Source organism: Hemiscyllium ocellatum, chromosome 45, assembly GCF_020745735.1.
Source record: "Hemiscyllium ocellatum isolate sHemOce1 chromosome 45, sHemOce1.pat.X.cur, whole genome shotgun sequence".
In the NCBI taxonomy this organism is placed as follows: Eukaryota; Metazoa; Chordata; class Chondrichthyes; order Orectolobiformes; family Hemiscylliidae; genus Hemiscyllium; species Hemiscyllium ocellatum.
In genome coordinates this window covers 2,891,458-2,915,158 of record NC_083445.1, presented here as the reverse complement: position 1 = coordinate 2,915,158, position 23,701 = coordinate 2,891,458, and the positions used below count along the sequence as shown (strand labels likewise).

At 60.6% G+C, this 23,701-nt stretch overlaps 1 protein-coding gene across 2 annotated transcripts; it reads left to right on the top strand.

Moving 5' to 3' along the window:
- The first annotated feature begins 3,943 nt into the window (after positions 1-3,943).
- On the top strand, positions 3,944-22,891 carry LOC132835804 (alpha-N-acetylgalactosaminide alpha-2,6-sialyltransferase 3-like). Of its 2 annotated transcripts, none has more exons than XM_060854884.1 (5): positions 3,944-4,127; positions 8,965-9,165; positions 18,522-18,928; positions 19,009-19,116; positions 22,556-22,891. In XM_060854884.1, the coding sequence occupies exons 1-5, from the start codon at positions 4,008-4,010 to the stop codon at positions 22,743-22,745; spliced, it is 1,026 nt and encodes a 341-aa protein (XP_060710867.1). In that variant the 5' UTR covers positions 3,944-4,007; the 3' UTR covers positions 22,746-22,891. The 2 variants fall into 2 exon arrangements, with proteins under 2 accessions (XP_060710867.1, XP_060710869.1); XM_060854886.1 differs by lacking the exon at positions 3,944-4,127 and adding an exon at positions 4,408-5,235.
- The last annotated feature ends 810 nt before the right edge of the window (positions 22,892-23,701 follow it).

The following is a 23,701-nucleotide window of genomic DNA, read 5'->3' as shown; positions in this document are numbered from 1 at the left end:
TGATGTTTGGATAATTGAGGTTCAGATAATCGATGTTGCCGTGCAATGAGAAAAGACTGGCGGCCAGTAAAGGGGAACCCCAGAGATTTCTCTCGCTGTGTAAATAGTGAAGGGGTGGGAAAGGGAAGAGTGAGGGAGTTGGGAGGGGAAGGACTGGGTGGTCATGGTATACACAGACCAGGAGTGCGAGGAAGGAGCTGCTCCATCATCAGTGGGAGGAACTCGGCTCCAAGTTAAGAAGCAGAAAGATTAGATATTTTAGATTAGATTACTTACAGTGTGGAAACAGGCCCTTCGGCCCAACAAGTCCACACCGACCTGCCGAAGCGCAACCCACCCATACCCCTACATTTACCCCCTACCTAACACTACGGGCAATTTAGAAACTCAAAGGTCCAAACCTCTGCATTGTCCAATCCGATTTGGATAATGGGAGATGAACGTGCGGCTTGAAAGAGTGATGTTGGGGAAGTGGATTCCAGATCCAGGCCTGGGGTAAAGGGGTCAGTCTCCACTGGACCATACTGGGCTGCTGTTCTTGCAAACTGCATTACGAGGGAAGGAGAGAGAGAGAGAGAGAGAGAGAGAGAGACAGAAATAGCTGGAGACACTCAGCAGGTTTGGCAGCACCTGTGGAGAGAGAGCAAAGGGAACGTTTCGAGATCCAGGGAACCTTCCTAGGAATCGTTCAGCTGAGCTTCTCCTGCTCCCTTTCGGATTTGCAGCACCCACATCTTTGGGGTTTTTTCGGTTGTCCTGCCATTCCATCTTCAAGAAATATACCTCGAGAGCCCCTGAACTCCGTCAGCCGTGCGGGGAGCTGTGGCTCACTGACAGATTTCCCTGTCCCCCCTTCACTGCACCCATTAACGTCAGTCTGAGTACCGAGGGCTGGGAGGAGGGCACAGAGATATGGAGGGGGTGTAGGGGCTGGAGGGTATGATAGGGAGGGGTGTAGGGGCAGGAGGGGGGACAGAGATAGGGAGGGGGTTTAGGGGCTGGAGGGTATGATAGGGAGGGGGTGTAGGGGCGGGAGTGGGGACAGGGATAGGGATGGGGTGTGGGGCTGGGGGGGGAAGTGATGGTGATAGGGAGGGGGTGTAGGGGCTAGAGGAGGGGACAGTGATAGGGAGGGGTGTAGGGGCTGGAGGAGGGGAAAGAGATACGGAGGGGGTGTAGGGGCAGGAGGGGATTACAGAGATAGGGAGGGGCTGTAGGGGCAGGAGGAGGTGACGGAGATAGGGAGGGGGTGTAGAGGCTGGAGGAGTTTTGAGGTTGGGAGGTGCAGTGATGGGAGGGAACGTGAGGAGGATGCCTTTCTGAATGTGTTTAGTGGTGGTTTCAGGAATCGATGGGTTCAGGAGACGGTGAAGATGGAATGAAGAGGTCACGGACTGAAGTACAAGGGGCAGTATCCTAGCCCAGTGGGGAGGGTGAGGAGGGTGGGGAGTGTGGGGAGGGTGGGGAGGGTGGGGAGTGTGGGGAGGGTGGGGAGGGTGGGGAGTGTGGGGAGGGTGGGGAGGTGACAGAGCCCAGAATCCCTGCACTTGGATTCATTTTTTAACGAGTAAATCCCAGTGAGAAAATACCCGGAAAATAAAGTTCATCCAACCTCGGGGAGATTTCCGAAATACAAGGGGCACTAAACGTGTCCTTTGGATCTCCCCCACCCCAGCCCCCAGTCCCCAGACCCCCCTGCCCCCACCCCCCAGCCCCCAGCTCCCTGCCCCCAGCTCCCAGCCCCCAGCTCCCAGCTCCCAGCTCCCTGCCCCCAGCTCCCAGCTCCCAGCCCCCAGCCCCCAGCCTCCAGCCCCCCCGCCCCCAGTCCCCCCGCCCCCAGTCCCCCAGCCCCAGCCCCCAGCCCCCACCCCAGCCCGCAGCTCCCAGCCCCCAGCCCCCAGCCCCCAGCTCCCAGCCCCCAGCCCCAGCTCCCAGCTCCCAGCCCCCAGCCCCCAGCCCCCCCCTGCCCCCAGCCCCCCTGCCCACAGTCCCCTGCCCCCATCCCCCAGCCCCCGCCCCCAGCCCCCCCCAGCTCCCAGCCCCCAGACCCCAGCTCCCAGCTCCCAGCCCCCAACCCCCCCTGCCCCCAGCCCCCAGCCCCCCCTGCCCCCAGCCCCCCTGCCCACAGCCCCCAGCCCCCCTGCCCACAGTCCCATGCCCCCAGCCCCCAGCCCCCTGCCCCCAGCCCCCAACTCCCAGCCCCCAGTCCCCAGCCCCCAGCCCCCAGTCTCCTGCCCCCAGCCCCCCTGCCCCCTGCCCCCAGCCCCCCTGCCCCCTGCCCCCAGCCCTCAGCCCCCAGTCTCCTGCCCCCAGCCCCCAGCCCCCCCTGCCCCCAGCCCCCAGGCCCTGCCCCCTGCCCTCTGCCCTCTGCCCCCTGCCCCCAGCCCCCAGCCCCCCTGCCCCCTGCCCCCAGCCCCCAACCCCCAGCCCCCACCCCCCCCTGCCAGCCCCCAGCCCCCAGCTGATTGTATTTTGGGCTGTATGATTTGCCCCAGAGAAGCCGCCTGTCATCATGAACAGTTTCCCAGCTCCAGGCCGTGGGACTGACAGCGGAGGCTGGGACCCCACGCTGGCACAGACAGGGGGAGGCTGGGACCACGCGCTGGCACAGACAGGGGGAGGCTGGGACCGCGCGCTGGCACAGACAGGGGGAGGCTGGGACCGCGCGCTGGCACAGACAGGGGGAGGCTGGGACCGCGCGCTGGCACAGACATGGGGAGACTGGGACCGCGCGCTGGCACAGACAGGGGGAGGCTGGGACCGCGCGCTGGCACAGACAGGGGGAGGCTGGGACCGCGCACTGGCACAGACAGGGGGAGGCTGGGACCGCGCACTGGCACAGACAGGGGGAGGCTGGGACCGCGCACTGGCACAGACAGGGGGAGGCTGGGACCGCGCGCTGGCACAGACGGGGGAGGCTGGGACCGCGCACTGGCACAGACAGGGGGAGGCTGGGACCGCGCGCTGGCACAGACAGGGGAGAGTGGGACCGCGCGCTGGCACAGACAGGGGGAGGCTGGGACCGCGCGCTGGCACAGACAGGGGGAGGCTGGGACCACGCGCTGGCACAGACAGGGGGAAACTGGGACCGCGTGCGCTGGCACAGACAGGGGGAGGCTGGGACCACGCGCTGGCACAGACAGGGGAGAGTGGGACCCCGCGCTGGCACAGACAGGGGGAGGCTGGGACCGCGCGCTGGCACAGACAGGGGGAGGCTGGGACCGCGCGCTGGCACAGACAGGGGGAGGCTGGGACCGCGCTGGCACAGACAGGGGGAGACTGGGACCCCGCGCTGGCACAGACAGGGGGAGGCTGGGACCCCGCGCTGGCACAGACAGGGGGAGGCTGGGACCGCGCGCTGGCACAGACAGGGGGAGGCTGGGACCGCGCGCTGGCACAGACAGGGAGAGGCTGGGACCGCGCGCTGGCACAGACAGGGGGAGGCTGGGACCACGCGCTGGCACAGACAGGGGGAGACTGGGACCGCGCGCTGGCACAGACAGGGGGAGGCTGGGACCGCGCTGGCACAGACAGGGGGAGGCTGGGACCGCGCGCTGGCACAGACAGGGGGAGGCTGGGACCGCGCTGGCACAGACAGGGGGAGACTGGGACCCCGCACTGGCAGAGACAGGGAGAGGCTGGGACCGTGCGCTGGCACAGACAGGGGGAGGCTGGGACCCCGCACTGGCACAGACAGGGAGAGGCTGGGACCGCGCGCTGGCACAGACAGGGGAGACTGGGACCGTGCGCTGGCACTGACAGGGGGAGACTGGGACCGCGCACTGGCACTGACAGGGGGAGGCTGGAGCAGAGTTTAGCTTCAGCTTTAACCCCCAGGCAGACAGCACAGAGAAACAGCTCCTTACTGTACAAGACACAGCCCCCAGACAGAGGGAATCTCACGTAACTGGCCTCTCCCAGTCACATGATTGATGGTGGGGCTGGGGTGGTTGGAGGACAGGGAGAGAGACCCAGATCCAGGCAGAGTGCTGCCTGGGGCTGTCTCCATGGATGCTTGGATCCGTGAGAGAGTCGCCCTCCTCCCTCCCTCCCTCCCTCTCTCTCTCTCTCTCTCTCTGCACACACTGCAAGCAGCTGGGGAGACCATGGTGTGTGCACAAAGGAAGGTAAATGCATCATTTCTTTGCTAATGATTGTGATCAGGGTGAGGTACAGGATGAGGGGAAGAGATGAACAATACCCTTTCAGTGTCAGTTACCGATTCACCATCACATCCACATGACCAGCCCCATCGGTCTGATGCAGGTATTTGTTCAGCTGCCTGTGTGTGTGTCCCCCCACCCCGGCCCTGTGCCCCAGGATACTGGTAAACACACAGGCTGCAGGAAATGGGAAGGTCTTTAATGAGAACGGGTCATGTGCCTGCATGCATCGAACAAGCCTTCCTTCCCCAGCCCTTGGCCAGCGTTCTGCCTCTCTCAGCTGTGCTCCAGTAAAGTCGGAATGTTGACTGTTCACATTCTTATCACTTTACCCCTCCCTGTCTCTGTCACCTCCTCCAGCCCCTAACCCCCTCCCTGTCTCTGTCACCTCCTCCAGCCCCTACACCCCCTCCCTGTCTCTGTCACCTCCTCCAGCCCCTTCACCCCCTCCCTGTCTCTGTCACCTCCTCCAGCCCCTACACCCCCTCCCTGTCTCTGTAACCTCCTCCAGCCCCTACACCCACTCCCTGTCTCTGTAACCTCCTCCAGCCCCTACACCCCCTCCCTGTCTCTGTAACCTCCTCCAGCCCCTACACCCCCTCCCTGTCTCTGTCACCTCCTCCAGCCCCTACACCCCCTCCCTGTCTCTGTAACCTCCTCCAGCCCCTACACCCCCTCCCTGTCTCTGTAACCTCCTCCAGCCCCTACACCCCCTCCCTGTCTCTGTAACCTCCTCCAGCCCCTACACCCCCTCCCTGTCTCTGTAACCTCCTCCAGCCCCTACACCCCCTCCCTGTCTCTGTCACCTCCTCCAGCCCCTACACCCCCTCCCTGTCTCTGTAACTTCCTCCAGCCCCTACACCCCTCCCTACCCTGTGACCTCCTCCAGCCCCTACACCCCCTCTCTATCCCTGTCACTTCCTTCAGTCCCTACACCCCCTTCCTATCTCTGTAACCTCCATCTATTCCTTCACCCCCTCCCTATCTCTGTCACTTCCTCCAGCCCCTCACATTCCTGGGAGCGTTATTGGGTTTGGGCCTCTATCAGTGATGTACCCTGGCTGATATTCTGGTGAGTTGGTGCCATGTTGGTGCGGTGTGGTGAGTTGGTGTCATATGTGTGTGACAGGATGTGTGGGTGACGTGTTGGTGTGTCATGGTGAGTCCGTGCCGTGTTGGTGTGGCGCGGTGATTCGGTGCCGTGTTGGTGTGGTGGGGTGAGTCTGTGCCGTGTTGGTGTGACGGGATAAGTCCGTGCCGAGTTGGTGTGACAGAGTGAGTCCGTGCCGCGTTGGTGTGACACAGTGAGTCCGTGCCGTGTTGGTGTGACGCGGTGAGCCGGTGCCGTGTTGGTGTGGTGCGGTGAGTCGGTACTGTGTTGGTGTGGTGCGATGAGTCGGTGCTGTGTTGGTGTGACAGGGTGAGTCAGTGCCGTGCTGGTGTGGCGCGGTGAGTCAGTGCCGTGTTGGTGTGGCACGGTGAGTTGGTGCCGTGTTGGTGTGCCGCGGTGAATCCGTGCCGTGTGGGTGTGGCACGGTAAGTCCGTGCCGTGTTGGTGTGATGGGGTGAGCCTGTGCCATGTTGGTGTGGCGCGGTGAGTCGGTGCCGTGTTGGTGTGGCGCGGTGAGTTGGTGCGGTGTTGGTATGACGCGGTGAGTTGGTGCGGTGTTGGTGCGACGGGGTAAGTCCATGCCGTGTTGGTGTGACGCGGTGAGTCCATGCTGTGTTAGTGTGGTGCGGTGAGTCGGTGCTGTGTTGGTGTGGCACGGTGTGTCCATGCTGTGTTAGTTTGGCGCGGTGAGTCGGTGCCGTGTTGGCGTGGCGCGGTGTGTCGGTGCCATGATGGTGTGGCGCAGTGTGTCGGTGCCGTGCTGGTGGGGCGCAGTGAGCCGGTGCCATGTTGGTGTGGCGCGGTGAGGCGGTGCCGTGTTGGTGTGGCGCGGTGAGCCGGTGCCGTGTTGGCGTGGCGCGGTGAGCCGGTGCCGTGTTGGTGTGGCGCGGTGAGCCAGTGCCGTGTTGGTGTGGCGCGGTGAGTCGGGGCCGTGTTGGTGTGGCGCGGTGAGTCGGGGCCGTGTTGGTGTGGCGCGGTGAGGCGGTGCCGTGTTGGTGTGGCGCGGTGAGCCGGTGCCGTGTTGGCGTGGCGTGGTGAGCCGGGGCCGTGTTGGTGGGGCGCGGTGGGCCGGTGCCGTGTTGGTGGGGCGCGCTGAGCCGGTGCTGTGTTAGTGTGGCGCGGTAAGCCGGTGCCGTGTTGGTGGGGCGCGGTGAGCCGGTGCCGTGTTGGTGTGGTGTGGTGTGGTGTGGTGAGCCGGTGTCATATGTGTGTGACAGGATGTGTGGGTGACGTGTTGGTGCGTCATGGTGAGTCCGTGCCGTGTTGGTGTGACGCGGTGAGCCGGTGCCGTGTTGGTGTGGTGCGGTGAGTCGGTACTGTGTTGGTGTGGTGCGATGAGTCGGTGCTGTGTTGGTGTGACAGGGTGAGTCAGTGCCGTGCTGGTGTGGCGCGGTGAGTCAGTGCCGTGTTGGTGTGGCACGGTGAGTTGGTGCCGTGTTGGTGTGCCGCGGTGAATCCGTGCCGTGTGGGTGTGGCACGGTAAGTCCGTGCCGTGTTGGTGTGATGGGGTGAGCCTGTGCCATGTTGGTGTGGCACGGTGAGTTGGTGCGGTGTTGGTATGACGCGGTGAGTTGGTGCGGTGTTGGTGCGACGGGGTAAGTCCATGCCGTGTTGGTGTGACGCGGTGAGTCCATGCTGTGTTAGTGTGGTGCGGTGAGTCGGTGCCGTGTTGGTGTGGCACGGTGTGTCCATGCTGTGTTAGTTTGGCGCGGTGAGTCGGTGCCGTGTTGGCGTGGCGCGGTGTGTCAGTGCCATGATGGTGTGGCGCAGTGTGTCGGTGACGTGCTGGTGGGGCGCAGTGAGCCGGTGCCATGTTGGTGTGGCGCGGTGAGGCGGTGCCGTGTTGGTGTGGCGCGGTGAGGCGGTGCCGTGTTGGTGTGGCGCGGTGAGCCGGTGCCGTGTTGGCGTGGCGCGGTGAGGCGATGCCGTGTTGGTGGGGCGCGGTGGGCCGGTGCCGTGTTGGTGGGGGCGCTGAGCCGGTGCTGTGTTAGTGTGGCGCGGTGAGCCGGTGCCGTGTTGGTGGGGCGCGGTGAGCCGGTGCCGTGTTGGTGTGGTGTGGTGTGGTGAGCCGGTGTCATATGTGTGTGACAGGATGTGTGGGTGACGTGTTGGTGTGTCATGGTGAGTCCGTGCCGTGTTGGTGTGGCGCGGTGATTCGGTGCCGTGTTGGTGTGGTGGGGTGAGTCTGTGCCGTGTTGGTGTGACGGGATAAGTCCGTGCCGAGTTGGTGTGACAGAGTGAGTCCGTGCCGCGTTGGTGTGACACAGTGAGTCCGTGCCGTGTTGGTGTGACGCGGTGAGCCGGTGCCGTGTTGGTGTGGTGCGGTGAGTCGGTACTGTGTTGGTGTGGTGCGATGAGTCGGTGCTGTGTTGGTGTGACAGGGTGAGTCAGTGCCGTGCTGGTGTGGCGCGGTGAGTCAGTGCCGTGTTGGTGTGGCACGGTGAGTTGGTGCCGTGTTGGTGTGCCGCGGTGAATCTGTGCCGTGTGGGTGTGGCACGGTAAGTCCGTGCCGTGTTGGTGTGATGGGGTGAGCCTGTGCCATGTTGGTGAGGCGCGGTGAGTCGGTGCCGTGTTGGTGTGGCGCGGTGAGTTGGTGCGGTGTTGGTATGACGCGGTGAGTTGGTGTGGTGTTGGTGCGACGGGGTAAGTCCATGCCGTGTTGGTGTGACGCGGTGAGTCCATGCTGTGTTAGTGTGGTGCGGTGAGTTGGTGCCGTGTTGGTGTGGCACGGTGTGTCCATGCTGTGTTAGTTTGGCGCGGTGAGTCGGTGCCGTGTTGGCGTGGCGCGGTGTGTCGGTGCCATGATGGTGTGGCGCAGTGTGTCGGTGCCGTGCTGGTGGGGCGCAGTGAGCCGGTGCCATGTTGGTGTGGCGCGGTGAGGCGGTGCCGTGTTGGTGTGGCGCGGTGAGTCGGGGCCATGTTGGTGTGGCGCGGTGAGTCGGGGCCGTGTTGGTGTGGCGCGGTGAGGCGGTGCCGTGTTGGTGTGGCGCGGTGAGCCGGTGCCGTGTTGGCGTGGCGCGGTGAGCCGGGGCCGTGTTGGTGGGGCGCGGTGGGCCGGTGCCGTGTTGGTGGGGCGCGCTGAGCCGGTGCTGTGTTAGTGTGGCGCGGTGAGCCGGTGCCGTGTTGGTGGGGCGCGGTGAGCCGGTGCCGTGTTGGTGTGGTGTGGTGTGGTGAGCCGGTGCCGTGTTGGTGTGGCGCGGTGTGCCGGTGCCGCGTTGGTGTGGCGCAGTGAGCCGGTGCCACGTTGGTGGGGCGCAGTGAGCCGGTGCCGTGTTGGTGTGACGCGGTGAGCCGGTGCTGTGTTGGTGTGGCGCGGTGAGCCGGTGCCGTGTTGGTGGGGCGCGGTGAGCCGGGGCCGTGTTGGTGGGGCGCGGTGAGCCGGTGCCGCGTTGGTGGGGCGCAGTGAGCCGGTGCCGCGTTGGTGGGGTGCAGTGAGCCGGTGCCGTGTTGGTGTGACGCGGTGAGCCGGTGCTGTGTTGGTGTGGTGCGGTGAGCCGGTGCCGTGTTGGTGGGGCGCGGTGTGCTGGGGCCGTGTTGGTGTGGCGCGGTGAGCCGGTGCCGTGTTGGTGGGGCGCGGTGAGCCGGTGCTGTGTTGGTGTGGCGCGGTGAGCCGGTGCTGTGTTGGTGGGGCGTGGTGAGCCGGTGTGACAGAGTCAGTCTGACCATCATTTCTTGTCTCTTTGTGTGCAGCTCCATGTTCTGGTGGCGGTGGCTCTGATTGGAGGGTTAACCTTCATCGTTGCTGTGGTGCATTACATCCATCAGTCTCCCTATCCCATAATACTCTCTCCTTTGGACGGGATGCTGGGTAACAGACAGAACCGCCTGACTGGGGTTCATGGAATAGATGCCAAGGTGTTGCAAGGTTATGTTAGCCTCAGAGAGCAACAGGTACGTACAGAGGGGATGCCACACGCATCACAACATTTCCATCAATTATCGTGATTTACTCTGCACATTAGAGTAATTTGCATTCCTATAGTGCCTTGCACATCCTTACCATGTTCTCCAGCCAGTTGGAACCGATGCAGGACAGCTGAAGTGCAGGTTTTTGTGGTATGGAATGCAGCAGCATATCGACACAAACAGCAAATAATCAACTAACCTATCGTGTGATGGTGATCGGGGATTAAAGTCAGGATGATATCCCCCCCCCATCAAATTATTCCACACGGCTCCGATATACACCGAGGTGGCAAACAGCACTGACAACAAGGTGATCAGGCCAACCCCTCAGATAGTCTCCGCTCCCTCAGCACTGACCCTCCGACAGTGTGGCACTCCCTCAGCACTGACCCTCCGACAGTGCGGCACTCCCTCAGCACTGACCCTCAGAGAGTGCGGCACTCCCTCAGCACTGACCCTCCGACAGTGCGGCACTCCCTCAGCACTGACCCTCCAACAGGGTGGCAATCCCTCAGCACTGACCCTAAGACAGTGCGGCACTCCCTCAGCACTGACCCTCCGACAGTGCGGCACTCCCTCAGCACTGATCCTCCGACATTATGGCACTCCCTCAGCACTGGCCCTCCGACAGTGCCAACTCCCTCAGCACTGGCCATCCGACAGTGCGGCACTCCCTCAGCACTGACCCTCAGAGAGTGCGGCACTCCCTCAGCACTGACCCTCCAACAGGGTGGCAATCCCTCAGCACTGACCCTAAGACAGTGCGGCACTCCCTCAGCACTGACCCTCCGACAGTGCGGCACTCCCTCAGCACTGATCCTCCGACATTATGGCACTCCCTCAGCACTGGCCCTCCGACAGTGCCAACTCCCTCAGCACTGGCCATCCGACAGTACGGCACTCCCACAGCACTGGCCCTCTGACAGTGCGGCACTCCCTCAGTACTGACCCTCTAACAGTGCCAACTCCCACAGCACTGGCCCTCTGACAGTGCGGCACTCCCTCAGCACTGACCCTCCGACAGTGCGGCACTCCCTCAGCACTGACCCTATGACAGTGCGTCACTCCCTCAGCACTGACCCTATGACAGTGCGGCACTCCCTCAGCACTGATCCTCCGACATTATGGCACTCCCACAGCACTGGCCCTCCGACAGTGCCAACTCCCTCAGCACTGGCCATCCGACAGTACGGCACTCCCACAGCACTGGCCCTCTGACAGTGCGGCACTCCCTCAGCACTGACCCTCTGACAGTGCCCACTCCCTCAGCACTGACCCTCCGACAGTGCCCACTCCCTCAATACTGACCCTCCGACAGTGCCAACTCCCTCAGCACCGATCCTCCGACAGTGCAGCACTCCCTCAGCACTGACCCTCCGACATTGCGGCACTCTCCCAGCGCTCACCCACCGACAGTGCGATGCTCCCTCAGCACTGACCATATGACAGTGCCCACTCCCTCAACACTGACCCACTGACAGTGCGCCCTCCCTCAGCACTGACCCTCTGACAGTGCGGCACTCCCTCAGCACTGACCCTCCGACAGTGCGGTGTTCCCTCAGCAGTGATCCTCCGACAGCTCGGCAGTCCGTCAGCACTGCCCCACTGACCTTGCCCACTCCCTCAGCACTGACCCACTGATCTTGCCCACTCCCTTAGCACTGACTCTCCAACAGCGCAGCACTCCCACAGCACTGACCCTCCGACAGTGCGGTGTTCCCTCAGCACTGACCCTCCGACAGTGCGGCATTCCTTCAGCACTGACTCTCCAACAGTGCCCACTCCCTCAGCACTGACCCTCTGTCTGTGCCCACTCCCTCAGCACTGACCCTCCGACAGTGCGGCACTCCCTCAGCACTGATCCTCCGACATTATGGCACTCCCTCAGCACTGACCCTCTGACAGTGCGGCATTCCTTCAGCACTGACTCTCCAACAGTGCCCACTCCCTCAGCACTGACCCTCCGACTGTGCCCACTCCCTCAGCACTGACCCTCCGACAGTGCGGCACTCCCTCAGCACTGATCCTCCGACATTATGTCACTCCCTCAGCACTGACCCTCCGACAGTGCGGTATTCCTTCAGCACTGACTCTCCAACAGTGCCCACTCCCTCAGCACTGACCCTCCGACATTATGGCACTCCCTCAGCACTGACCCTCCGACAGTGCGGCATTCCTTCAGCACTGACTCTCCAACAGTGCCCACTCCCTCAGCACTGACCCTCCAACAGTGCCCACTCCCTCAGCACTGACTCTCCAACAGTGCCCACTCCCTCAGCACTGGCCCTCCGACAGTGCCAACTCCCTCAACACTGGCCCTCTGACAGTGCGGCACTCCCTCAGCACTGACCCTATGACAGTGCGGCACTCCCTCAGCACTGACCCTCCGACAGTGCGGCACACCCTCAGCACTGACCCTATGACAGTGCAGCACTCCCTCAGCACTGACCCTATGACAGTGCGGTGTTCCCTCAGCACTGACCATCTGACAGTTCGGCAGTCCGTCAGCACTGACCCACTCACCTTGCCCACTCCCTCGGCACTGACTCTCCAACAGCGCAGCACTCCCACAGCACTGGCCCTCTGACAGTGCGGCACTCCCTCAGTACTGACCCTATGACAGTGCAGCACTCCCTCAGCACTGGCCCTCCGACAGTGTGGTGCTCCCTCAGCACTGACCCTCCGACAGTGCAGCACTCCCTCAGCACTGACCCTCTGACAGTGCGGTGTTCCCTCAGCACTGACCCTCCGACAGTGCCAACTCCCTCAGCACTGATCCTCCGACAGTGCGGCACTCCCTCAGCACTGATCCTCCGACAGTACGGCACTCCCACAGCACTGGCCCTCTGGCAGTGCGGCACTCCCTCAGTACTGACACTCCGACAGTGCCAACTCTCACAGCACTAGCCCTCCGACAGCGCAGCACTCCCTCAGCACTGACCCTCTGACAGTGCCCACTCCCTCAGCACTGACCCTCCGACAGTGCCCACTCCCTCAATACTGACCCTCCGACAGTGCCAACTCCCTCAGCACCGATCCTCCGACAGTGCAGCACTCCCTCAGCACTGACCCTCCGACATTGCGGCACTCTCCCAGCGCTCACCCACCGACAGTGCGATGCTCCCTCAGCACTGACCATATGACAGTGCCCACTCCCTCAACACTGACCCACTGACAGTGCGCCCTCCCTCAGCACTGACCCTCTGACAGTGCGGCACTCCCTCAGCACTGACCCTCCGACAGTGCGGTGTTCCCTCAGCAGTGATCCTCCGACAGCTCGGCAGTCCGTCAGCACTGCCCCACTGACCTTGCCCACTCCCTCAGCACTGACTCTCCAACAGCGCAGCACTCCCACAGCACTGGCCCTCTGACAGTGCGGTGTTCCCTCAGCACTGACCCTCCGACAGTGCGGTGTTCCCTCAGCACTGACCCTCCGACAGTGCGGCACTCCCTCAGCACTGATCCTCCGACATTATGTCACTCCCTCAGCACTGACCCTCCGACAGTGCGGTATTCCTTCAGCGCTGACTCTCCAACAGTGCCCACTCCCTCAGCACTGACCCTCCGACATTATGGCACTCCCTCAGCACTGACCCTCCGACAGTGCGGCATTCCTTCAGCACTGACTCTCCAACAGTGCCCACTCCCTCAGCACTGACCCTCCAACAGTGCCAACTCCCTCAGCACTGACTCTCCAACAGTGCCCACTCCCTCAGCACTGGCCCTCCGACAGTGCCAACTCCCTCAACACTGGCCCTCTGACAGTGCGGCACTCCCTCAGCACTGACCCTATGACAGTGCGGCACTCCCTCAGCACTGACCCTCCGACAGTGCGGCACTCCCTCAGCACTGACCCTATGACAGTGCGGCACTCCCTCAGCACTGACCCTATGACAGTGCGGCACTCCCTCAGCACTGGCCCTCTGACAGTGTGGTGCTCCCTCAGCACTGACTCTCCAACAGTGCGGTGTTCCCTCAGCACTGACCATCTGACAGTTCGGCAGTCCGTCAGCACTGACCCACTCACCTTGCCCACTCCCTCGGCACTGACTCTCCAACAGCGCAGCACTCCCACAGCACTGGCCCTCTGACAGTGCGGTGTTCCCTCAGCACTGACCCTCCGACAGTGCTGCACTCCCTCAGCACTGACCCTCCGACAGTGCGGTGTTCCCTCAGCACTGACCCTATGACAGTGTGGTGTTCACTCAGCCCTGGCCCTCCGACAGTGTGGCACTCCCTCAGCACTGACCCTCCGACAGTGCTGCACTCCCTCAGCACTGACCCTCCGACAGTGCGGTGTTCCCTCAGCACTGACCCTATGACAGTGTGGTGTTCACTCAACCCTGGCCCTCTGACAGTGCGGCACTCCCTCAGCACTGACCCTCCGACAGTGCGGCACTCCCACAGCACTAGCCCTCCGACAGTGCGGCACTCCCTCAGCACTGACCCTCTGACAGTGCGGCACTCCTTCAGCACTGACCCTCCGACAGTGCGGCACTCCCTCAGCACTGACCCTCTGACAGTGCAGCACTCCCTCAGCATTGATCCTCCGACAGTGCGGCACTCCCTCAGCACTGATCCTCCGACAGTGCGGCACTCCCTCAGCACTGACCCACTCACCTTGCCCCCTCCCTCAGCACTGACCCTCCGACAGCGCAGCACTCCCACAGCACTGGCCCTCTGACAGTGCGGCATTCCCTCAGCACTGACTCTCCAACAGTGCCCACTCCCTCAGCACTGACCCTCCGACAGTGCGGCACTCCCTCAGCACTGACCCTCCGACAGTGCGGCACTCCCTCAGCACTGATCCTCCGACATTATGGCACTCCCACAGCACTGGCCTTCCGACAGTGCCAACTCCCACAGCACTGGCCCTCTGACAGTGCGGCACTACCTCAGCACAGACTCTCCAACAGTGCCCACTCCCTCAGCACTGACCCTCCGACAGTGCCAACTCCCTCAGCACCGATCCTCCGACAGTGCGGCACTCCCTCAGCACTGACCCTCCGACATTGCGGCACTCTCCCAGCGCTCACCCACCGACAGTGCGATGCTCCCTCAGCACTGACCCTATGACAGTGCCCACTCCCTCAACACTGACCCACTGACAGTGCGCCCTCCCTCAGCACTGACCCTCTGACATTGCGGCACTCCCTCAGCACTGGCCCTCCGACAGTGTGGCACTCCCTCAGCACTGGCCCTCCGACAGTGCGGCACTCCCTCAGCACTGATCCTCCGACAGTGCGGCACTCCCTCAGCACTGACCCTCCGACAGTGCGGCACTCTCTCAGTACTGATCCTCCGACAGTGTGGCACTCCCTCAGCACTGGCCCTCCGACAGTGCGGCACTCCCTCAGCACTGGCCCTCCGACAGTGCGGCACTCCCTCAGCACTGACCCTCCGACAGTGCGGCACTCTCTCAGTACTGATCCTCCGACAGTGCCAACTCCCACAGCACTGGCCATCCAACAGTACGGCACTCCCACAGCACTGGCCCTCTGACAGTGCGGCACTCCCACAGCACTGACCCTCCCACAGTGCAGCACTCCCTCAGCACTGACCCTCTGACAGTGCGGCACTCCCACAGCACTAGCCCTCTGACAGTGCAGCACTCCCTCAGCACAGACTCTCCAACAGTGCCCACTCCCTCAGCACTGACCCTCCGACAGTGCCCACTCCCTCAGTACTGACCCTCCGACAGTGCGGCACTCCCTCAGCACTGACCCTCCGACATTGCGGCACTCTCCCAGCGCTCACCCACCGACAGTGCGATGCTCCCTCAGCACTGACCCTCTGACAGTGCGGCACTCCCTCAGCACTGGCCCTCCGACAGTGCGGCACTCCCTCAGCACTGATCCTCCGACAGTGCGGCACTCCCTCAGCACAGACTCTCCAACAGTGCAGCACTCCCTCAGCACTGACCCTCCGACAGTGCAGCACTCGCACACCACTGGCTCTCCGACAGTGCGGCACTCTCTCAGTACTGATCCTCCGACAGTGCGGCACTCCCTCAGCACTGACCCTCCGACAGTGCGGCACTCTCTCAGTACTGATCCTCCGACAGTGCGGCACTCCCTCAGCACTGACCCTCCGACAGTGCGGCACTCTCTCAGTACTGATCCTCCGACAGTGCGGCACTCCCTCAGCACTGACCCTCCGACAGTGCGGCACTCTCTCAGTACTGATCCTCCGACAGTGTGGCACTCCCTCAGCACTGGCCCTCCGACAGTGCGGCACTCCCATAGCACTGGCCCTCCGACAGTGCGGCACTCCCTCAGCACTGACCCTCCGACAGTGCGGCACTCTCTCAGTACTGATCCTCCGACAGTGCCAACTCCCACAGCACTGGCCATCCAACAGTACGGCACTCCCACAGCACTGGCCCTCTGACAGTGCGGCACTCCCACAGCACTGACCCTCCCACAGTGCAGCACTCCCTCAGCACTGATCCTCCGACAGTGCGGCACCCCCTCAGCACAGACTCTCCAACAGTGCAGCACTCGCACACCACTGGCTCTCCGACAGTGCGGCACTCTCTCAGTACTGATCCTCCGACAGTGCCAACTCCCACAGCACTGGCCCTCTGACAGTGCGGCACTCCCTCAGCACTGACCCTCTGACAGTGCGGCACTCCCTCAGCACTGACCCTCCGACAGTTCCCACTCACTCAGCGCTGACCCTCCGACAGTTCCCACTCCCTCAGCGCTGACCCTCCAACAGTGCCAACTCCCTCAGCACTGACCCTCCGACAGTTCCCACTCCCTCAGCACTGACCCTCCGACAGTGCCCACTCCCTCAGCACTGACCCTCCGACAGTGCCCACTCCCTCAGCACTGACCTTCTGATAGTGCCGCACTCTCTGAGTGCCACATTGGGAGTGCTGCACCTCATGATGGAATAGCTGATGGAAGCTCACTGTCCACACGCTGGCAATAATTGACCCTGAGATCATGGTGAGGAAGATGGTATGTGTGTCTTTTTATGCAGGGCATGTGTGTGTGTGTGACTGACTGACTCTGTGTGTGTGTGCGTGTGTGACTGACTGACTAATTCCTTGTGAGACTGACTGACTGTGTTTGTGCGTGTGTGACTGACTGTGTGTGTGTGACTGACTGACTGTGTGTGTGTGACTGACTGTGTGTGTGTGACTGACTGACTGTGTGTGTGTGACTGACTGTGTCTGTGTGTGTGACTGACTGTGTGTGTGTTTGTGTGTGACTGACTGTGTGTGTGTGTGAGACTGACTCTGTGTGTGTGTGTGTGACTGACTGACTGTGTGTGAGAGAGTGTGTGACTGACTGTCTCTGTGTGTGTGAGACTGACTGACTTTGTGTGTGTGTGACTGACTGTGTGTCTGTGTGTGTGTGACTGACTGTGTGTGTGTTTGTGTGTGACTGTGTGTGTGTGTGACTGACTGACGTGTGTGTGTGTGTGAGACTGACTGTGTGTGTGTATGTGTGTGACTGACTGACTGTGTGTGCGTGTGAGACTGACTGTGTGTGTGTGTATGTGTGTGTGTGTATGACTGACTGACTGTATGTGCGTGTGTGACTGACTGTGTGTGTGTGACTTACTGACTGTGTGTGAGAGAGTGTGTGACCGACTCTCTGTGTGTGTGTGTGTGTGCACGTGTGAGACTGACTGTGTGCGTGTGTGACTGACTGTGTGCCTGTGTGTGTGTGACTGTGTGTGTGTGACTGACTGACTGACTCTGTGTGTATGACTGTGTGTGTGTGACTGACTGACTGTGTGTATGTGTGTGTGTGTGTGACTGACTGTGTGTGTGTGTGTGACTACTGTGTGTGAGTGTGAGACTGACTCTGTGTGTGTGTGAGAGAGACTGAGTGACGTGTGTGTGTGAGTGTGTGTGTGTGTGAGAGTGAGTGTGAGACTGACTGTGTGTGTGTGAGACTGAGTGACTCTGTGTGTGTGTGTGTGTGTGAGTGAGTGTGTGACTGACTGTGTGTGTGGCTGACTGACTGTGTGTGAGAGTGTGTGTGTGTGTGACTGACTGTGTGTGTGACTGACTGTGTGTCTGTGTGACTGACTGTGTGTGAGTGCGTGTGACTGACTGTGTGTGTGTGACTGACTGTGTGTGTGTGACTGACTGTGTGTGAGTGTGTGTGTGACTGACTGTGTGTGTGTGTGACTGACTGACTGTGTGTGACTGACTGTGTGTGTAAGACTGACTCTGTGTGTGTGTGACTGTGTGTATGAGTGTGAGACTGACTGTGTGTGTGTGAGACTGACTTGTGTGACTGTGTGTGTGACTGACTGACTGTGTGTGACTGACTGAGTGTGAGTGTGTGTGACTGACTGTGTGTGTGTGTGTGTGTGACTGACTGTGTGTGAGTGTGTGTGACTGACTCTGTGTGTGTGTGTAAGACTGACTGTGTGAGTGTGTGACTGACTGTGTGTGTGAGTGTGTGACAGGCTGTGTGTGTGTGTGAGACTGAGTGACGTGTGCGTGTGTGTGAGTGAGTGTGTGACTGACTGTGTGAGTGTGAGACTGACTGACTGTGTGTGTGTGTGAGTGAGTGTGTGACTGACTGTGTGTGTGACTGACTGACTGTGTGTGTGACTGACTGACTGTGTGTGAGAGAGTGTGTGTGTGTGACTGACTGTGTGTGACTGACTGTGTGTGTGTGTGTGGGGGGCTGACTGTGTGTGTGTGACTGTATGTGAGTGCGTGTGACTGACTGTGTGTGTGTGTGAGACTGACTGACTGTGTGTGACTGACTCTGTGTGTGTGTGTAAGACTGACTCTGTGTGTGTGTGACTGTGTGTTAGTGAGTGTGAGACTGACTGTGTGTGTGAGACTGTGTGTGACTGACTGACTGTGTGTGTGTGACTGACTGTGTGTGAGTGTGTGTGACTGACTGTGTGTGTGAGTGTGTGTGACTGACTGTGTGTGTGTATGTGTGTGACTGACTGTGTGTGAGTGTGTGTGACTGACTCTGTGTGTGTGTAAGACTGACTGTGAGTGTGTGACTGACTGTGTGTGTGAGTGTGTGACAGGCTGTGTGTGTGTGTATAAGACTGACTGTGTGAGTGTGTAACTGACTGTGTGTGAGTGTGTGTGTGACTGACTGTGTGTGTGTGACTGACTGACTGTGTGTGTGTGTGTGTGAGTGTGAGTGTGTGACTGACTGTGTGTGACTGTGTGTGTGACTGACTGACTGTGTGTGTGTGTGTGAGTGTGAGTGTGTGACTGACTGTGTGTGAGTGTGTGTGTGACTGACTGTGTGTGTGTGACTGACTGACTGTGTGTGTGTGTGAGTGTGAGTGTGTGACTGACTGTGTGAGTGTGTGACTGACTGTGTGTGTGTTTCTGTCCGTAGCCACTGACCCTGCGTTGTGACCAGTGCAGTATTGTGTCGAGCTCTGGACAGATGCTGGGGATGGGCCTGGGGCCTGTGATTGATCGCTCTGAGTGTGTCTGGAGGATGAACAACGCTCCGACAGAGGGGTATGAGTCTGATGTGGGCAGTAAAACGACGGTGAGAGTGGTCTCCCACACCAGCGCACCCTGGCTCCTCCGGGAAGAGACCCTCAGCTCCCAGCACAACCGCACCATCTACATCCTGTGGGGTCCTTACAGGAACATGAGGCGTGATGGCAAGGGCATCGTCTATAATCTCCTGCGGACTGTTCAGAGCCGTTTCCCCACAGCCAGACTCTACACCGTCACAGAGGAGCAGATGAGGTATTGTGACCTGGCTTTTAAAAAGGAGACAGGGAAGGACAGGTAAGGAATCCAGGGAATGGGCTGGGACGGTGAGCTGACTGGGATTGTTGGTAACTCGGTCTGTGTTTCTCTCTCCCCAGGGTCCTGTCAGGCTCCTACCTCAGTACGGGCTGGTTTACCTTCATGGTGGCGATGGAAGCATGCAGGTCCATTCAGGTCTTCGGGATGATTAACGCCTCATTCTGCAGGTACCAACCCACCCATCACCACCCTCACACCAATGGGGGCAGGATAACCCCATCCCTGAACACAGCGGGTGGGGGAGAGACCCCCGCACAGATTGGGGGGGGGGGAAGAGAGAGAGAGAGACCCCCATACGGTGGGGGGGGGGTAAGAGAGACCCCGCACAGGGGGGGTGGGAGAGAGACCCCGCACAGAGGGGAGAGAGAGAGAGACCCCGTACAGAGGGGAGAGAGAGAGAGAGAGAGAGACCCCATCCAGAGGGGAGAGAGAGAGAGAGAGAGAGACCCCGTACAGAGGGGAGAGAGAGAGAGAGACCCCGCACAGAGGGGAGAGAGAGAGAGAGACCCCGCACAGAGGGGAGAGAGAGAGAGAGACCCCGCACAGAGGGGAGAGAGAGAGAGAGACCCCGCACAGAGGGGAGAGAGAGAGAGAGACCCCGCACAGAGGGGAGAGAGAGAGAGAGACCCCGCACAGAGGGGAGAGAGAGAGAGACCCCGTACAGAGGGGGGAGAGAGAGAGAGACCCCGTACAGAGGGGAGAGAGAGAGAGAGACCCCGTACAGAGAGGGGAGAGAGAGAGAGACCCCGTACAGAGGGGGGAGAGAGAGAGAGAGAGATAGAGAGACCCCGTACAGAGGGGAGAGAGAGAGAGAGACCCCGTACAGAGAGGGGGGGAGAGAGAGACCCCGTACAGAGAGGGGAGAGAGAGAGAGACACCGTACAGAGGGGGGGGGAGAGAGAGAGAGAGACCCCGTACAGAGGGGAGAGAGAGAGAGAGAGAGAGAGAGAGAGAGAGAGACCCCGTACAGGGGGAGAGAGAGAGAGAGAGAGAGAGAGAGAGACCCCGTACAGAGGGGGGGGAGAGAGAGAGAGAGAGACCCCGTACAGAGGGGAGAGAGAGAGACCCCGTACAGAGGGGAGAGAGAGAGAGAGAGAGAGAGAGACCCCATACAGAGGGGAGAGAGAGAGAGAGAGAGAGAGAGACCCCATACAGAGGGGAGAGAGAGAGAGAGAGACCCCGTACAGAGGGGGGGGGAGAGAGAGAGACCCCGTACAGAGGGGGGGGGGAGAGAGAGAGAGAGAGAGAGACCCCGTACAGAGGGGGGAGAGAGAGAGATCCTGTTCGGGGGGGGGGGGAAGGTGGGAGAGAGGGAGAGAGAGACCCCGGACAGGGGGCGGAGGATAGAGATGGAGAGAGAGAAAGAGAGAGAGAGACAGAGACACTGACACCGAACAGAGGGGGAGTGGAAGGTTCAGGTTGCCTCACTTTAGAGTCAGAGGCATCTCTTTGAGGGCCGTGTTCTCTCCCCTGTCACCCTGGTGTCCTTAATGCCTGTGTAAAATCCCTCGGGATTCTCCCAAACACAATCTGCCCAGGCTGCTCCATGTCCTGTTTGTAACCTCCTGACTTCCCTCTGACATACACTCCGACCGTGTTTGGAGTTATTCGGAAGCATTGCAGGAAGGATTAGCTGGCAATCAGAAATTGGTGAAGTCCTGGAATTATCCAGAGCCAGAAGGGATTCCCTGCAGATAATCAAAGGCAGAAGGTTGTTGCTGGTTGGGGATTGGTGGTGTGATATAACTATCTGGTTGTGTTAATGTGGGGACAGTGTGTAGAACGGGTGAGAGTTTGCACACTGAACAAAGCACCACCACCACCATCACCAGCATCAACAACATCACCACCACCGTATTCACAACCACCATCACCGCCATCACCACCATCACCATCACAATCGCCACCACCTACACCACCACCGTATTCACCATCACCACCATCAACAACATCACCACCACCTACACCACCACCATCACCATCGCCACTATCACCACCATCATTGCCACCACCATCACCACCATCATATTCACCACCACCATCACCATCGCCACCATCACCACCATGACCACTACTGTATTCACCACCATCATAGCCACCAACATCACCACCACCGCCATCACCACCACCACCAGCACCATCATCACCACGATCACCACTGCCATCGCCACCACCATCGCCGCGATCACCACCACCGCCACCACCACCACCATTAACATCAACACCAGGAAGGTCAGACAACCAGCAGTGAGTATTCTTACCATTCTCGCTGTCAGGTTCCAAGAATCCCAATGTCAGTCTGACCCCATGGGGGGGTCCCCCAGTTACACAGTCAGTCTGACCCCATGGGGGGGGTCCCCCAGTTACACAGTCAGTCTGACCCCATGGGGATGTCCCCCAGTTACACAGTCAGTCTGACCCCATGGGGGGGTCCCCCAGTTACACAGTCAGTCTGACCCCATGGGGGGGGTCCCCCAGTTACACAGTCAGTCTAACCCAATGGGGGGGGTCCCCCAGTTACACAGTCAGTCTGACCCCATGGGGGGGGTCCCCCAGTTACACAGTCAGTCTGACCCCATGGGGGGGTCCCCCAGTTACACAGTCAGTCTAACCCCATGGGGGGGTCCCCCAGTTACACAGTCAGTCTGACCCCATGGGGGGGGGGTCCCCCAGTTACACAGTCAGTCTGACCCCATGGGGGGGTCCCCCAGTTACACAGTCAGTCTGACCCCATGGGGGGGGGTCCCCCAGTTACACAGTCAGTCTGACCCCATGGGGGGGTCCCCCAGTTACACAGTCAGTCTGACCCCGTGGGGTGAATGGCCGTTTTACTGGCAGAACAGGGACCCCGGATTCTGGGGGAAAATATTACTCACAAGGAAATTGCATTGCAATCACATCTCTGAAATGTTCAGCCCAACCCCCAAGTATATTCCAGTCCGTTCCTGCCTGTGGGGATGGGGTAAAGTGATGGGGTGGTAATGTCACTGGTCGAATCATCCAGCGACCCAGGGGACGAGAAATCTGTAATAACTAATTCATCGCTGGGATGGTAACTGTTATGAATTGTCGGAGAGCCCCACCTTGTTCCGTAATGTCCCTTTGGGAATGGCCACTGCCATCCTTCCCTGGGTGAGGCCTAGATGGGACTGCAGCGAATGAGGCTGATGTGTGATCACCTTTTGACATGTCCTCACAAATGTCACTCTCCAAGGGGCATTTAGGGATGGCCAGCAAATTCTGTTCCTAACAACAGGCTCCCATCTCCCACAAAAACCATCCCGAGGAGTATGGGCAGGTCCTTGAGCAGTGTGAGGGTAACACAGGCCATTCATTAAACTGACAGCAGCAGCAGCAGATCACCTGTTTACCGTGAGGTTAAATGGGGAGGGTGTGGGGGTTCCCCACCTCCTTCTATCGACAGTACCATGTGATTGTTTTGATCTCTCTGGGGAGACAGATTCACAGTTTATCCCGAAACACAGCACCTTCAGGCAGGGCTGCCATCTCCCTGCACTGCATTGGAGTGGCGCCAGAGTGTTGGAGGAATTGTTGGTGTCTCTCACCTTCTTTAAGGGAATCAAGTGGTGTCTTTTCCGTTGGCAGCGCTGCCGGACACCGGAAAGTGCCGTACCATTACTACGAGCCGAGTGGCCAGGATGAATGTGCCGAGTATTATCTCCACGAAAATGCCCAGTACGGAGGTCACCGGTTCATCACTGAGAAAGGAGTCTTCGCCAACTGGGCCAAGCAGAGGAAGATCAAATTCTTCAACCCCACCTGGCAGATCTCCTGATAAACTCAAACTGTCTCTCCATCCACAGAGGGGACTGCAGCTTCCCCCTCCAACCCCCAGCAACAGCCCCGAGACAATTGGACAATGACGTATTGATTAAGTCTCTGTGCTTCCACACGTTCTCAATAAAGAGCCGTATTACCCTGTGTGTGCAGCAACACTTACTGTTCCCTCTCCCCCCTCTGCTTTCAGACAGAGTGCAGCTGCTGTGTTTATTGGAGATAGACAGGCAGGAGGCTGGGGGAACACAGCAAGGCAGGCAGCGTCAGGAGGGACAGGCAGGAGGCTGGGGGAACACAGCAAGGCAGGCAGCGTCAGGAGGGACAGGCAGGAGGCTGGGGGAACACAGCAAGGCAGGCAGCGTCAGGAGGGACAGGCAGGAGGCTGGGGGAACACAGCAAGGCAGGCAGCATCAGGAGGGACAGGCAGGAGGCTGGGGGAACACAGCAAGGCAGGCAGCAGCAGGAGGGACAGGCAGGAGGCTGGGGGAACACAGCAAGGCAGGCAGCGTCAGGAGGGACAGGCAGGAGGCTGGGGGAACACAGCAAGGCAGGCAGCGTCAGGAGGGACAGGCAGGAGGCTGGGGGAACACAGCAAGGCAGGCAGCGTCAGGAGGGACAGGCAGGAGGCTGGGGGAACACAGCAAGGCAGGCAGCGTCAGGAGGGACAGGCAGGAGGCTGGGGGAACACAGCAAGGCAGGCAGCGTCAGGAGGGACAGGCAGGAGGCTGGGGGATCACAGCAAGGCAGGCAGCGTCAGGAGGGACAGGCAGGAGGCTGGGGGAACACAGCAAAGCAGGCAGCAGCAGGAGGGACAGGCAGGAGGCTGGGGGAACACAGCAAGGTAGGCAGGAGGGACAGGCAGGAGGCTGGAGGAACACAGCAAGGCAGGCAGTGTCAGGAGGGACAGGCAGGAGGCTGGGGGAACACAGCAAGGCAGGCAGCGTCAGGAGGGAC